The 17,432-nt window shown below is 43.4% G+C and overlaps 1 protein-coding gene across 2 annotated transcripts in view; it reads right to left on the reverse strand.

Moving 5' to 3' along the window:
• Nucleotides 1-14,817, reverse strand: part of ZDHHC3 (zinc finger DHHC-type palmitoyltransferase 3) — a 33,702-nt gene extending 18,885 nt beyond the window's left edge. The window contains exons 1-3 of one of the 2 annotated variants that reach the window (XM_041466430.1): nt 14,154-14,817; nt 3,268-3,597; nt 417-541 (exon numbers count right to left, since the gene is read on the reverse strand). In XM_041466430.1, coding sequence (XP_041322364.1) covers nt 417-541; nt 3,268-3,573 — 431 coding nt within the window. In that variant the 5' untranslated portion in view covers nt 3,574-3,597; nt 14,154-14,817. The remainder of the gene's footprint in view (nt 1-416; nt 542-3,267; nt 3,598-14,153) is intronic. The other variant, XM_041466431.1, reaches the window with a different exon arrangement.
• Nucleotides 14,818-17,432: the final 2,615 nt, after the last annotated feature.

Below are 17,432 nucleotides of genomic sequence, written 5' to 3' on the forward strand. Positions count from 1 at the left end.
GAATACACAGTTAGACAAATGGGTTTGTGAATAAAAACAAAAATGGAAAAGACACTGACCCTTTGGTAGACATTTTATGGATTTCTATGCATTTTGGTATAGAATGTCTCTTTTCAAGTCATGTTTACATGACAATTTTTGGAATGTCAGTTAGAAGTCTGGAACCAAGGCAGCACTAAAAAATTGTGTTTCTCACTTTGCACGAAGTAGCTGCGGCCTCCTATATATAAAAAATTTGTCAGAAAAGGTATGAGATTTCTTCTGAGAAGCTTAAATGTGTCTGGTACTATTGGCAACAGAATTTGTATGCCAGTCCCTCAACTGACCCACTCCAGTCTCAGACTGCAATAACAAGATACACTGGTGAATACTTCTTGAGGTCTTGAGGAAACAGCCCTCCACAGAACAGACTTTACCTGCAGTGATGTGCTCTGTCGGGTTTGATGCTACAACACTTTGGGCACTTGTAAACCACCTGTCCTGGCTTTAGCTGTAAACTCTCAATGAACTCTTTTGTGGCATTACCTTTGGGTACAGCACCCTGCAGGGAAAAAAAAACAAATGAGGAGATTAACTTGTGCACATTATGGTTGCTAAGAACAACAGGATGACTTAAATCTATGGGAGGGGCAGAAAGAAAAAGAAATAAAGCTTCCCTAAGATCAACAGTTTCAAGAAGAGCAAGAAGATTCAGAAAAGAAATTTAAATGTGGTCTTAAAATATGGAACCGCATATTTACACATAATTTTGGTGGGGCTTTTGTTGTTTTTTTTTTTAAACATCAATAAACCTCTACTTAAGCAATTAGTCTTTTGTAGTCCTACAGTAACCTTAAAATATTTAAGAATCCTCATCCCTCTTTTCACATCAACAAATGTCTCATGTCAGTGTTTCCTATCACACACTGAAAACTGCAGATGTTTTATGCCAGTAGAAGCAGCTTCTTCCGAAGTATTATTGTGTACACTAAGAGTTGCTGGTAAAAAACTCAAGTATTTATAGTTATGCTTCCACTGTGTATTTGCTATTTAAATTGGGGGTTAACATTCAAACAGTGAACACTAAGAATTGCCACACCTGACTAAGACCAGGTAAAACATGCTTAGCTGTGTAATTTCCACTTTAAAAAATATATGTTTAAATAGGTAACATATTGCTGCTACAGGAACCCAAGTTCATGAGTTTCCAGTCTTTATAGGGACAAAAACTTACTCCAAAAAAAACCACCAAAACAACAAACAAATTAAAGAAACTCTCTCTGCTCCAAAAAAAAAAAAAAAAAAAAAAAAAAAAGGCACCATGAAACATGGTGTATGAAATCACTGCTGGTACATTGGCACAATTTACTTCTGTGAATTTAAGGCTTTTTTAATTGAAATAAAAACAGAGATGCAGTATTTCAACAGATTTCTGATGGAAGAGTCTCCTTCCAAAACATTTATACAACCTCCTAAAAGCAGTAAACAGGAATGATACACGAGTGAGAGAACTGAACATTAAACCAGTAGTATGAGGCTTTTTAAAGCAGTCTTTGGGGGGTTTTTCCCACAAAAACTCCCAATAGGCCTGACTAATTTAAAAATTACCAAAACCAATTTCCACAAAATGCTACAACTCATCTTCTTTCTCTCCAGTATGCAGCAAAGCTTAAAACTTTAGGAATGCTTTTAGCAAGGACCCATTGGAAGCAGCTCCTGAAATGCAGGACACATGCTATCAATTGTGAAGAACTGAGTTGTTAATTTATTTATAATACGAATTCTGCTTGTTTGCCTTAGCAGTACTTTTTGTTTCATTCTGATCCTACATATACCCCTGGTTCCCCATGTCCTGGAAGCTTCCTTAATCCCAGACTCACTGTCTGCCAGGTGTTAGTGCATCCCTTCTCTGTATCTTCCCTCCTGCATTTTATTTAGCTGAATTCCTCATTAAAAAATGAAACAAAATCCCACTGTCTCTCCATCCACATACATAAATTCCATCTCACACTAGGAATTAACATATCTTTTCCCAATTAGTCTCAACAGAAATTTTATCTCCTTTTCCAACACTGCTCCAACTAGCCCTTTTCAAAATACAGTTTTTGTTTCACAAGAGCTGCTGCTAACTCTGCAAAATAATTCCAGCCACCTGAAGGTCCCTAAGCATTAAAATCACACAACATACAATAATTAACAACCACCCTTAGGATACAAACTATCTAACAAACTGCTGCAACCCTCTATTCCCAAGTCCAGTGATCAGAAATTTCAGAGGCTGAAGTACTGCTTACACTTCTGCCCAGCAGCAGCAGCATGCAATTCAACAGTCTTTACTACTACAAATTGGGAGAATACCCCAAATCAAGCCATTTCTGCAGTGCTGGGACTTCTGGAAGATCTGGAATCTAAGAAACAAAGATTATACTGAAGTCTCAACAGCACCTAACAAGGTTTCAAGGGGGAAATAACATTTGGAAGGGACAGAGTTATCAGAGGCACCCCATCACTCCCAACAGCAGCAAGAACGTTTGTGAGGAAGGAGACAGAAGAAGTCTAAGCTTGTCTTTCCTTCCACTGACTAGCGGAGATGGGGTTTTGAACTGAGTCTACTGTCCAGAGGTCATTAAGCAAAATAAAACATCCCAGGCCATTCAGAATTAGCATCATGGTGCTAAACTTTATCTTATCACAAACTGAAAGATGAGAAAGTAGCAGATCTGATCTCTCAAGGCAATGTCCTAAGGATACATACAAGTGGATCTCACAACTCTGATGCTTCCAAACTTGTCTAAGAACTGCCATCTCTTAGCATGCTCAGACCGTATTTATTTCAGCATTGTCCAATACATTCAACAAAATCAATAGAATGAGAGATGGTAACACAGCTTTTCAAAACAACACATATTCTGCTCTGTTCTGCTGAAGCAATACTTGCCAAGGCAGACAACCAAAACCAGCTTTTCCAGCTTTCCTGTTTGTCAAGACACAACAAGCCACAAACACGAGGTCTGCCATTGGGGAGAAAACAGCATCAGAGAGAAACACTCTCCTTCCCAGTGGAGAAAGAGGAGCTGCTCACACACCAGGAATCTAACGCTGGGTCCCTGACTCTGCATCCGACTTGAGTGGGACGAAAAATTAGCATACCACATACCTCACTCAGCAGGCTGACACACAAAAGTTATTTAAATCTGCCACTCACTCAGCAACTGATTTACCCAACATCTAGCAGACAAGAAAAACACTGTTTCTTTCCGAGACACACAGAGAGAGGTGTATACTTACTGGATCTGTCAGCATAGCACGAAAATGTGAAGCCAAAGCGAGGAAAGCCAAGGTGTTGAACAGTGTGCCATTGATGACACTATAAACATAATCTCTCGATGGAACTAGCATGACAAGAAGGACTACAAAGTCGGCATAGAACACCAGCATCCAGGTAACGACAGCACATGCAATACCACAGCCATCTCGAATAAACCACATTGTTCCCAGGGAAGCGTGGCTAGGAGGTGGAACACACTTTTCTGGCTGGAGGTATTCAGGTGTCCTTTCAATATCTCTGAAGCGGTGGAGTGGAGTAATCATCATAGGCTATTATGTCCATACTTGCATCTGAAAGAAAGTCAGAAACAGTGCTCACTGCTCTGCCAGACATCCAGACCTCTGTTCACATAACGGCATGGTCATCACATGGGAAAACTGCAGAAAGTGAAATGAAAAAGCAAAAAAGGTAAATAAATCAAACATAAAATAATGGATTGGGAAACCACACTCTTGTGCTTATCGGAACACTCCTTACTCAGAAGACTCTAAGTGCTTTTAAGAAGTGCTTAATTACACACTAGGTCTACCTGTGTGCCACCTCCACCTCCCTAAGTGGAAAGGCAACAAGCATTTTAATGAAGAAAAAGTCATCAGGTAGGAGCCAACAGGAGCGGCCACAACAGGAACTGAAGCAAGAACTCGGCACTGTCACGTGAGGGGAGAAAAGTTCTGTCACAGCTGGCAGGGTCCCTTTTTTTCTGCTTCATATTTGGGGAAGGGAAGGGTCTTTCCTACACATACTGGGAAACTTAGCAAGTGGAAGAGGCTTCCTTTCTCCTTACCCACTGACTCCCAGCTTTGGGGTAAAAGGGCAAAACCAAACAGCTGTACAGTCAGATTTGCAGGAACTGATTAAGAAGCAACCCAGAAAAGATCTTGACAGAAACTTCTAGTCTTGGCTGGAGGATGTAATTTCCCAACAATAGCTGTGTCCCACTCCCACCTCCTCCTCTGGCCTTACATCCCCTGCAAGGATGCTTTGCCATGCTTCTCCCACCACCTTTGCCCCATCCCTCAACAGCATTTGTTTTGCTTCCCATTTTCCAGCCAACTCAACTCTATTGTAGCAAGAGGACCAACACTGACATTGCCCTGTCTTCTTCTCTCCAGCTCTGCAGACACCTTGTATATCCAGAGAGTAAGAGCCACGTTGGAACCAGGAAGAGTAATGCTCCAGGTACCTGCCATGCTTGTGTTTCAATGTAACTCCCACCAAATGTAGGCATTAGAGAAAACAGAGAGGGTGCTCCTAAGTCTTTGGCAAGGCATCAATCCATCTGCACTCAATCCATCCACCACTCAATGTTGAGCACACCTGGAATGCTACACTTTGAAAGCAGCTCTTTACACACCCAACAATCTCCTCCAAACACATTTCTACTCAGAGTATTTGCTCAGTGCTCTAAATGCTTCATAACACTACACCCTCTAAAGACCCACCTTCTACAAAAATGGCTGCAATAATTCTACTACCAAACACACTGAATTGCAGATCCCTGAATGGAAGGTATCAGCCTCCTGCTATTTCACAATGTAAGGCTTATTCTCCTGGCTTTGCAAAACAAGAGTGTTTGTTATGCCGTTTAAATTCAGAGAAAATGTTCACCGCTAATTATTTTTTCAGCCAAGAAAGTTCACCCTAAAGCTAATTTTGTCATTAATTTTTTTTAATAGATATATTTTACATAAAACATAGTGAGAGAACTGCAGAAACCCCTAGGACTTCAAACTTTTCTCCAAATTTTGCGGCTAAGTTCTATCAAGTACAGGAAGAAAGCTCTACTCCGCCTAACACCAACCTAAATGGAGAAGTTGCGTCTCCTACCTCAACAGGGAAGATGATAGTTTACTTTTCAGCTGTTATTTTAAGAAGACCAAATTCATAAGTGGACAATTATTCTTTTACAACTGAAGAATAATGTTATTAATGAGCAGGATGATTAATTATATCCAAGAGCAGAAGTGATGAGTTTTGTGCGCCTGAGTGCGAGTGACACGAAGAGAGGTACTGGAACTGCTGTGGCCACAGTGAGAAGCAAAAGCCAGGAGCACAAACTTCCTAGGTTCACAGAAGCAGATGAACTAGACAACTTACAGTATTTGTTTACTAACACAACTCATATAAATAAACTAGGAGAATTAGGTATTTTCTTATCTTCCCACTTTGAACACTTAGTATGCTGCCAAGCGAGTTTACGATGGTTTATGCATCTGAAGAAAGTCACGTGGATTAATGTTAAAGTGTATCAGTCCTGTATTTATACACGCATCACACAGAACAGAAATATCAAGATGAAAATGTCCTTGTGAGGATGTCATTTACTTCAACAAGAAAAAAGCCCACAAAAAACCCACTCCTCATTCACAAAATTCACATAACACTTTTTAATTACTCTGTATTGTAACGACAGCTATAATTTAGCCTTGTGATTTCTGATATTTAGGAAGACAAGCTATGTAATTTTTGTAAACAGTGATTACCCAAACAATCTGGCAGTCTAAGTTCAGATAAATCTATACCTACCAGTATATGCATACCTTTTCTCCCATTTTTCACAACTGCTGTAAGGACAACTATGTATTCAAACATTCACACACACATAACAAGTATTTCAAAGACTTAGTTCTTCCACTCCCTCAAGGAAACAGGTTAACCTTCACTGCGTTGTTTAATAATCTTATTAAAATTGCTATGCTTGTTTGCCAGCTCAAAATAAAACTGACATAATTAAAGACACCTGACAACAGTGTTTAGTTGACAAGAACATCACATTACACTAAAAAGTAAGAAAGAAAACTGTAATTTAGGTGTTCAACTTTCAATCAAAAGTTTAGACTTGACACAACAGGTGCAGTAACAAGCTGGGACAGCCCTGAACACAGACTCTTGGGATTTTTTGCCTAGACTCTGAGCCTTTTTCCCCCCTAAGCTTTTGTATTCCAAAGCAAAGGAATCAAACAGTCACAGGAAAAGCAAACTCTTATTTAAGAAAGGAATCAGTCTGACAAGTCACCTTACGGTCAGTATGAGCAAAGACTGACTGAAAGCTGAACAAATACACAGTCATAAGCTGTGGGTTTAGTCCTGAACAGCACACTTCAGCAGTAAAATAAAAATTAATCTCTCTTGCAAGTGCAGGAAGTAGTTTCACTCCAACAAAAGTTCTACAGCTCTCTCTCAGATATACTATTAAGCTAAACTGGGGAGAAAAATAAGAAAAACCTATTGATGTGTAACTGTCTAAGGAGAAACTAGCAGGAGCCTTGAGGCCCCCTCAGTCTCAAAGTCTGGTGACTCAATTCTGCAATGAGTTAACAGAGCACAGGCCCCTGATTACGGCTGGAGGAAAATTTTGTTATTTAATGTACTCTGCCATTTAATGCTCACTTCAGAGGCCTCATTAGGCAACAAAATAAATCAGTACATAAACACCATACATTGTTTTGAGAAATACATATGTGTTTTAGTGTTTATTATCTTAAAAGTCAAGCTATAGGAGCTTAAAGTCTCAGCTTCTCTCCTACATGATCCGGTTAGTGAGGTTTTTTAATTCCTTGCACTTATATACACAAACATCTGTTTTGGTTTATGTTGTCCAGTGTCCAGTTTGGTATTTTCAGAAAAAAAATACAGCAAGCAAAAAAAAAAAAAAAAAGAAAAAAAGGTTGTAGCAGGGTGGAAGCAGTAACTTGCCCTAACTTGTTTGCCCTTCAATCATGCTGCATATGAACTTAATTTATAATACAGATGGAATATGTCAGCTCCTCCTGCTCTAGAGCAAACAATATGTAAACAATGCAGGCAAAGGGCTTAAGGACTTAATCTTGGTGTCAGGCTACAAGAGAGGCCACTAGGTAAATGTGAAATACAATGACAATACACACAACAATTCAGCTTAATGACATGACAGAGCAAAGACCTTTTTTTGTTTTTTTTTTTGTCTGGAAGGCATTTGGCAATAGAGGAACAATCAAAAAACATGTAATACATAAGTTAGAAATGTAAATAAAAATCCACTTCCTGCTACAATGAACACTTAAAATATGCTATTACACCCTATATAAACTGTCTTTTTACCTGCCATAAGCCATGTCAAAAAAAATCCAGATTTTAATCGCCTGTGACAGCCAAAGAATTTGCTAAGAATGAACAAACAAATGATGTGGGCCTTCACCCAATAAGTGCCTGAAAGCTACCTGAGGTTCTGATGTAAAACTTACAGCAAGCTTAAAACCACCATCACTGTGAACCTGCTGATTTTCATGTAATTATTCATGTTAGTGAAGGCAAGCACATGGGTATGACTTGCAGAACTACAGCATTACTATGTACATTGCAACCATTTCCTCCATTACAAGTCCATTAACACTGAACTTTGGGAAAAGGTTACATTTTCATTCTGCCATACGAACTAGGTGAATTTCAAGTTCTGCCAACTACATGAAAACAATACTGGGTTAAAAAAATAATAAAAAGAAGAGAGATAAGGGCAGATCGTGGACTTTTCAGGTTTTCAGTTTGGTTTTTTATTTACTTTAAAGAAATACTTCCAAACAGCTTTTATGACACACAGAGTACCTTGAGAGCTGACAAACAACACTAAAGTCAAATTTTCATCATCAAAAGGAAGCAGATACACATAACTAGCCTGACTATATTCACTACAGCCAAAGCAAGCAATCTAGATCCACAGGACAGTCGTCCTTGTAAACAAAATCAGCCAGCTCCAGACAGATAGACAGAAACTGCAGGAGAACTCATTTTCAAGTATATTTCATTTTTTCTGTACATAGAACTGCATAGATTAAAACACTGCATATCTAATCTTCCTTTGTATGAGACAGAAGGTGAGTTTCCTAACTAAAAGGGTTTTTACCTATGCTTCTCCTGCCACACTTCCACGCAGCCAAAATCCAACAAGCTTGCGAAAACTTGCCAAAGCAGAGGTAATAAGAAAATATCAGTATTTATATGTGTTTTTCTAATGGCTCCTGCAAGGCCTAAAAAGCTTTATCTGGTCTGCAGGAGGGTAACAAAACAGGCCAGCTATGCTGAGAATTTTTGGCAGTCTCCTGCAGATTCATCCAGATATCCATTGGCATGGCGGTTTCCAACCTCTGATTTACAAAACCCTGGAGGGTCAATGGGGCACACCTAACAGGTCTGTGAAAGGCAGCTAAAAAAAGCAAACCTATTATTAGCAGGCTCAAATTTGCTACAGAGAGCTGTACTTCCATCGGCATACTTCCGGGGCTCCACACATGGTAAAAAATACCGAACAAACAACAAAACAAAACAAACCCCACCTCAATTTGGGCTAAAAACCCCAACGGGCAGAAACCTCCTCTTGGGTTACAGTGGCAAAGGGAACAGGGAAAAAGCGGGCACGGAAGTTAACGCTGTGCTTACGGACACCCGATGACTCAGATCGAATTATCGCAGGGCAAAGTCGGCGCTGCCAGCCTTCCTCCAGCCACCCCAGGGGCAGGGAACAGGATTGTGCCTACCACAGATACTTTTTCACTTTTCTCCTGGAAATCCAGGCTATGTTAAGGAGTATAGTTACAGCCTAAATATTACATTACCAACTATGCATCTGCTTTTAGCAAAAGGCTCTCAAACATCTCAAGATTCTCCTGAATCCTTTGGCTCCTGAAGTCAGACAGTTTCAACACTTCCATACTAAAGAAAAATGGCGTAAATAAATCTTTAAAAAATTACAAGGCTTAAAATAAATTTATGTTTCCTAAGGGTAAAACACAGGCCTGGATTACCTCCCTTGAAAAGGGGAATAGAGAGCATGTAAAACCAGATGGTAACCAATTTATAACATTTTTTTATACATAAAGGGAGTAAGCGGCTGCACTACAATGCTTTATAGTAATTGTTTACAAAACTGTCTATAACATCAACGATTTTGATGTTATTTTCTATTTTTAATTTCTTTCTTACTTCAATGATGTCACACATGAACAAGACCATAGTAAAAATGGCTCATTCTAAAATCATACTTTCATTATTTTTATCAGAAGCATCTTATTAGAGAGGAAGATTTAATTGAAATCATGCCTTCCTGAAGAACACATTTGAACAGGAGTGCAAATACACAGAGGGAACTTCTCCCTAAGGAGAAAAAGGGGAGGGGGAAATTACCTCAAAGATGTCTGTCATACCTAGAAACTCCATCCTCAGGGCTTGGATCGGTCTGCGTCTCAAAAGAGATGCAGCCACATAAGGCACACACCCCTCAGTCCTCCTCTAATTTACATCAGGGTAGACAAGAAGCAAATTCAACAGTGCCAGAGGAATTCCATTAGTAGAACTGAAAGGAAAATAAGGCCACATTTTCTGAATTACGAATACAGGGGTTTCCCTATCCTGATGCTTGTGGTATGCAGTCTCTCAGGGTGGATGGAACGGCTTCCTGGTTAATGTCTGTAGCATTACTGTTTAACTAATGGACATGTATTGTATAAATAAATGATAACGCAATAAAGACTGCCCTAAGAGTCTGAGTTATCTGGTGATTGCACCCCCACCAAAAGGCCTGTCAGCTGCTAGCCTGAGCAAAGGAGAGCAAAGACAATGTAGTTACTGTCCAAGGTACAAAAACACTGGACCACTATGGATGAGTGACAAAATTGGGGCAACATGTAGAAACAGGGCACAAATCACAAGGGTACCAGGACTGAGGTCAGACTTGGATCTGACTTGGTCTGATCACAAAGTCAGTGATCTTAATAAGTCTTTCATCAGAGATAGAAGGTACTTTATAAAACCATCATTAAGCAACGAACCATTGCAAAATAACTGGTAAGTTTTAAACTATCAGAGCTGCAAGGGAAACAGAGAAATTCCGTCACTTCAGTCTCACAGTTTCCCAATAGATCAAATACACACAAGCCACTTAACCCACGTCAAAAGAGAAATATTAATCCTGAACATACCATCCTTGTTGCATTGCCACTTATCTAAAGTTAAGCATTGGAAGGAAAGAGCAATCGTGCAGGAAAGACTGCACCAGGAAACAGAAAACAACAGATGGGGATGTCATGCTTTCCCACAGCATTGCAGTTATCCTGAATGCACAGCCTTATGAGAGACAAAACAGGAGAAGCTGTCCTGGTCTTCTAGACAGCTTTGCAATTTACATGCTGACTCAGGACTTAAAACAGCAAGCCACTGGATCAGGGGAATGTAAATTCTCAATGTGTCCAATTTGTCCGTTGTTGTGATAAGGCACGAAAAAGAAAAACAAAAAGTAAAGGGGAAGGTTTATCTATAAAACTGGTATAATTTTTAGTTTCAATTTAAAAAAAACACACAACTTTCATGGCATAAGGAATATGTTTTGCAGAGCAGGAAAGAGCTGCAGCTTTAAAGTTTTAATCATAGTAAGAAGCTGGCAGAACCCTAGTCTAAAAAAAATATTTTAACTACTATCTTTCAAGGCAGAAAGAATACTTTAACTACCAGACATACGTTTTCACTCAAGATGGTCTATCGCAGGATTTGGCTCTCACCTGCTTTTGCTACAGCCCCCTCTTCACAAGCATGAACAAGTCACTCACTCTCTGATTTTATTCCCCTGCCTGTAGCTTATTATTCTGCCTTGACACATATGGGTAGATAAAGATGTAGGTATAAAGGCTGTAAGGCATTTAGATTTTAAATCTACATACTACACCTAAGCAGACCCCTAAGCCAACTACAGAAAGTACACAGGGCATACATTAAAATAGCACATTAAAAACACAGGAACCAAAAAATTATCACCTCTATCCTGCAAAGTTAAAATCACAACTAGAAGAAACATATGCTGCTGCTGCTTCCGAGAACTGGAAATACCTGCAGGTTCAAAGTTGCTGTAGGTTAAAGCTTTTGAAAGATAGCAAAGAACATATGAGTTGACAAACTAAGCATTTCTTGTTTGCTCACTTTAGCGCTGGCAAGCAGAAGGGGTCCTTGCTGCCATAAAAAATAGCTTCTGTGTGTAAACCTTAATTTTCTTTTGAAATACAAAGAGTTCAAGACAAGACCAGCTACCATATATAATATCTTCCTTATCTATTCTGTGCTGTATTGGACATCTGTAATTCAAGTGGCCACTGCAAAGAACAAAGATGCATATCACGTTACCTACCTTTATCATCTGCTACAGTCCTCTCTGTAATCTATGGTATGGTACACTACTGCCTTCCCACTAAGCCTGTATATGTCTTTTTTTACCTTTTTTTTTTTTTTTTTCAAGAGCATAGTATTTTACACTACCTTTACTCACTCTACACTGTCTCAGCTTCAGCCCACTTGTTTTAACTTCTGCATGCTGCACCACAGTTAAGATGGTCACCCCTGTCAGTTCTGCATTATTGCAAAACTCACAGCTGGACATGACAAACACACTATCCATCACCAGGAACATCAACAAAGGTCTTGCATTTCCTCTCATTAAACATTCCTCTGTTGTTGAAGGATCTTAACCTTAACAGTGAGTCTTCTGTGTCCTTTGTTTTACTTGCTCCTGGAATAGCATTTCCCAACATTTTTCTAGCTGAACTCTGCTGTTGTACTCTTCCCTCTCATCTCCTTAGCTTCCCATACCTATCCTCTCTTTCTTTTTTCCCTCTCCTCTTGCACTCCTACCTCTTCTCCTGTAACAGCACGGGTTCTGTATGGTCACCCTGTAACCTGGTGGTGCAAAGAGAGACACGGGGCTATAAGCCTAGACAAATCTCTTGCTCCAGTCTCCAGAAGCACTCCCAAGCAGCCCCCAAGCTGGGACACAGCCAGAAGCAGGCGACAGGAGTTAACCACCAGCGCTCACATGCAGTGAGCCAGTAACTACTGTACCTAGCCTCTAACACCTTGCACCTCACTAGCAGGGAACTGCTGCCATGTGGGGAGGTCTTTGGCACCCACACGCCACAGACAAGCTGGCTCGCGTTTTTGGATTCCCTCTCAAAAGGACAATGTGTGAAGTGTTACTGGCAGACTTGCTGCACTGCAGCTCCAGGCGAGGGCTATCTTCTTTCCTTACTGCCTGCACAACCTAGGAAACACACAGCTTCAATTAGGAAAGCTTTAACTTCTTTTTTTCTTGAACACAACCCAAAGCTTCAGATCAGTTACATACACAGGTTAAATATGATGCTCCAGGTACAATCAGTCACATTTAGTTTGCTTCCACCAGCTAAGCACAGGATGGGGGAAATAAAAACTGACAACAAGCTATTCTGTTATGTCATATTTTACGTTATCTGCTGCCTTCTGACAGGAAGGCAGAAAAACTGTATTCCCGAATATCGCCCTAAGAAAAAGGCCATGTCTACACTGCAGAGGATCAGAGAAAAGCATAAGCTCAGCCAACTAACATCTGCAGCGACTGGCTGAGCTACAGCCAGTCCATTTTCAGACTGACACCACTGTGGGTGCCCATCTAGTCTCCTCTACAGGAGAGATGCCCTGTTACAGCTGTATGGGAAATGTCTGCACAGTAAAACTGGCTCCATGAGCAAGTCCTCCTGAAATAACGCAACACACAGGTTTAAACTGCATGGACTATGCAACACTGCTGGCTCCTGTTCTGCTGAAGGTGCACAGCAACCCACCCACTGAGAAAAGTAAATTCATATTAGGTAAGTAAAAGATTCACCAAAGCTAAGCTACCACTGGTCAGGATACACACATACTGGTGAAGACTGTCAGCTGCTCCCCTTTGCTGACGCAAAGGAAACTGCCCAGAAAAAACACATAACTACTTAGGCACAGCAGACCTGCATCTGCTGAGGAATTAGGCATTCATCTTCTTGCAGCCTGCTCCCATTATTTGGATTAAATTACATTTGTGTACTTTTGTCTACAACCAAACAAGCAATTTCAAACTGAAATAGACACCCTTGTCTGTAACTACACCACTTAAAATGAAAATTAAAAGGAAGCAGAAACATACATGAGAATACCCAATAGACATTATTGCTATAGGTCCTAAAAGTCATAACAAGCATTTTGGGTTTTAGGCAGACCTGATATTTGCCCTTTTATAAACCTATAAACACACAAGAGTTTCTGGGCCGCACCTTCTAAATCTCAATGAACATTCAGTCAGACACAACTTACTACCAGCAGCAGGTCCCTCTGGTGTGACAAACACTATTGCATCAGTGCGGCACACCAAGAGCTACGCTGACAGTCATAGCCTTTGAAGGAGCGGATCTTTATTGCACATGGGGCTGCATTTTTAAAAGACGTACGAATGGCGTGGCTCCCTTATGATGACTCTTATCACTGAAATGCCTGTAATGCTATGTAAAAGACTTGTTGCTTTCATTAAGCAAAGGAAAACATGGTCATCACTAATGCCTTGCTGTGTACACCACAAGACACCCAATGCAGTCACCCACCGCAAGTCACCAGTCCCTCCCCTCTCTGTGATTCCACCGTATCAGAACAATCATCCAAATCTGGGCTCCTTTCCCACAGATCTGACATTCCACACACACCTTTGCTGTGCCAGGAGTCTGGCACACTGTCACTCTCTCTCTCATGTTGAAAAACACAGTTTATCTTTTCTGAATCGGGATCAAAGGAAAAAGATCTAAACGAACTTTGCTGTCCATCCCACATCCCTCAATGGCACACACCAAGTGGAGAGCCCATCAGGCTGCTGCCCCCTCCTCCCCAAGGCCTGCTTTCTTGATTGTTTTCTTGAAGATTATTTTCTGCTGAGCCATCGTGAACTCCTGCTTCTTCTTAAAAATTTACCTTACAGAACTACTCCAGTAACACCTAGAAGCTGCCGTTCCAAACCAGTCCGGATCGCTTGCTACTGCCACGTAAAACTCACCATCCATTTCAACTGAACCCGCCACAGCACAGCGCCATGCTTTCGCCACGGATTACTCCCGATGTCGGGGGCGCACCTGGCCGATGGTGCCATCGGACAGCCGCAGCCACACGCCTGGTGACCAGGGGCCACCTCGGATGCGACAGGGTCAGCTCCACTCGCTGTCCAGCTGCTCGCTGGCGAGCACGTCCCATCGCTGCAATGCACTGGCAAATTACAAGACCACTGCAATCCACTGACGGGTCACAGGACCGCGACGAAATCGCTGGAGGCTCCGACTTTAAATTTCCTGCCGAAGGGACTCAACGCTGCTCCGAAAGGCCGCGGAGCAGACCTCAACCGCGTATTTAGCACGCTATCATTTAACGTGCTCAGCTTCCCAGTATTTAAAGCCCAGCGCTGGAAGGCGGCGAGGACAGAGCGGGAGCCCTCCTCCCGTTTCCCGACCGATGCCCACAGGTCCTCAGGACGCCGCTGCGGGACACGACCCGCCGCCCGGCCCTGGCCCGGGGCCCCGCCGAGGGATGCGGAGCACCGCGCGGCCCTTGGACGGCCGCGCCACCCGCGGGCTCCCGCACGGCCGCGGGGCCGGGGACACCAGGGACAGCGGCGGGGCCGGGGCCGGCTGGTGGAGCGGCGCAGGCAGCGGCGGGATGGCATCCACCGGCGGCCGCCGCCCGCCCGCCCGCCCCTTGCGCGGAGGTGGAGCGGCCGCCGGGAGGAACCAGGAAGTGAACGGCGGCGGCGGGAGGCAGCGCGTCCCGGCCCTGCCCTTCCCCGCCCCGCCAAGGGCTCCCCGGCCCACGGACGGGCACCGGCGGCTGGCCCCGTGTTGCTGCGGACCGCCTGTGCTGACTGCGCGTTAACGGCCCGGGCGTGCGGGTGCCTGGGGGGAAATGCGGGTTTTGTGAGGAAAAACCCCACACTTTTTTGTTCTGACATGGAACAGATGGTTTTGCGTCAGCGGGCACCTCTGAGCCCCAGGGTAGTTTTGGTTTGCAGGTATCCAAAACTGTTGGCACCCAGAGAGGAGCCGTACAATGCAGAGCAGTGAGGACCGGGGGACTGGAGTATCATTCTCAGGGAGTATCATTCTGGAAGGAGTATCATTCTGGAGTATCATTCTCAGGCAGTTGGGCCTGTTCAGTCTCGAGAAGAGACTACTGAGAGGGGACATCATTAATGTGTATAAATGTCTAAAAGGAGGGGCATGTGAGTGTGCCAAAGAGATGGAGCTGGGCTCCTCTCAGTGATGCCAAGCACTAGGATGCGAGTGGCAGAAACTGATGCACAGCAAGTTCCACCTGAACATGAGGAAGAACTTCTTTACTGTGTGGGTAAACACTGGAAGAAGTTGTACAGAGAGGTTGTAGAGTCTGCCTCACTGGAGATACTAAGAACTGCCTGGACACAATCCTGTGCCATGTGCTCTAGGACAGCCCTGCTAGAGCAGGGAGGTTGGATCAGATGACCCACCAGTGATCCAACCATACCTGTTCTGTGACTGTGATTCTGTGACAGAGCACTTCACTGCAGGTGTCATGTTCAGAGCCGGAGCAAGGGCTGAGTTTGCTTGACACTGTCCATGTCAAGCCACTGCTTCCAGCCTTTGTGGCCTTGCCCAGGTATTAATCATGCAGTGCAAATCTTCACAATTTAGGGGGTTGCCTCAGGCTGGCTTTATTTGGGCTGTGTTGATTTGGCACAGCCTGTTTTTTTGGTAGTGGGGGAAGGCCAGAAGTGGCCTCTGTGAGAAGCTGCTAGAAGCTTTGACCACATCTGACAGAGCCAATCTGGTGGCTCTGAAGATGAACATGCTGTTGGCCCAATTAGAGAGGCTGGTAATGCCTCTGTGATGACATATTTAAGAAGAAAATCAAAACAGTGCACAGGCAGTTTTTTCCAGGGGTGGTGAGGTGCCACCGGGGCCATCCCGGCACAGCATATGGTTAAGCACCGTGGCCATCACCATCTGTGCATGACCCGCAGTGAGCTTAGCCTGCTTGGCCACCCCTGGCCAACTGTGCTGCGAGCAGAAGGGCAGGGGTGGCAGTGGTGGTGGCTTCTCCTTCCTGGTGCCCTGCATGAGGAGAGGCACTCAATAGCGCCAGTGCTGGGGTGGCCACCACTGCCCACTCGACTCCCCGATGCGGAACCTAGACGAGATCAACCTCTGAGCACTGCAGGATCCTGCAAGAATCTTTGAATTGGTGGAACTTGTTTACCATGGTACCTACAAGCAGTTTTTCTTCTAGTCAGAGAAGAGGAGGAAGTGAGGACATGTGAGGGAGAACGACACGGTGGCACCCAGGTCAGTGGAAAAGGAAGGGGAGGAGGTGCTCCAAGCGCCAGAGCTGAGATTCCTCTGCAGGCTGTGTTGGGGACCATGGTAAAGCAGGCTGTCCCCCAGCAGCCCATGAGGTCCACGGGGGATGCGCAGATCCACTCACAGCACATGAGAGAAGAACTCATGCTGGAGCAGGTGGATGCCGGGGAAAACTGTGATCCAGAGGGAGACCTGAATGGAGAGAGAGGGCCCCTGCTTCCAGAGATAGAGGGCCCTTGCTTCCAAACTAGAGCAGCCTATCCTTAGAGGACTGCACCCCATGGATGAGTGACCCATGCCACAGCAGTTTCAAGAAGACTGTTTGCCCAGGGGAGGGACACCAGGGCATAGCAGAGGAAAGACTCCTCTCCCTGAACAGAAAAAAATCTCAAGTGACAATCTGACCAAAGCCCCCACACCCTGTCTCCCTGCACTGTCAGTAGGAAAGAGGGAGGGGCTGGGGGGGGGAAAATATTGTTTAAAGGTTTATTTTACTTCTCATTATCCTCCTCTGACTCTGTTAATAATAAATTTACTTTATACCTTTAAATTTGAACCTCTTTTGCCCTTAGAGTGTTTTCTCCCAGTCCTCATCTCAACTCATGAACCCTTCATTTTTTTTTTTTCCTCTCCTCTGCCCAGCTGAGAGCAAGAGAAGATCAGCAAACTATTGGAGTGACATCACACCGCAACAGCAAACAGCTTTCATGGGTGCCTGGTGTTTAGCCAGTGTCAAACCACGACATGGGCCAACACACATAATTCATTTACCACAATGAAGTTAAAGATACTGCTTTGCCTTTGTTAAAAAAGAAAAAACAAATTCAACATACAAACCCAAACAAGTGGCATCCTTTCTTGTATGATAAGCTTCACCACTGCCTTGTGCTGGAATTTGAATGTTCTCAGAAGGGCAAGACGTTGCCTTCTGCCCTCCCTGACGAACAAGGAGC

The sequence above is a fragment of the Pyrgilauda ruficollis genome, unplaced genomic scaffold, assembly GCF_017590135.1.
Source record: "Pyrgilauda ruficollis isolate IOZ18807 unplaced genomic scaffold, ASM1759013v1 scaffold2, whole genome shotgun sequence".
NCBI classification, from domain to species: domain Eukaryota; kingdom Metazoa; phylum Chordata; class Aves; order Passeriformes; family Passeridae; genus Pyrgilauda; species Pyrgilauda ruficollis.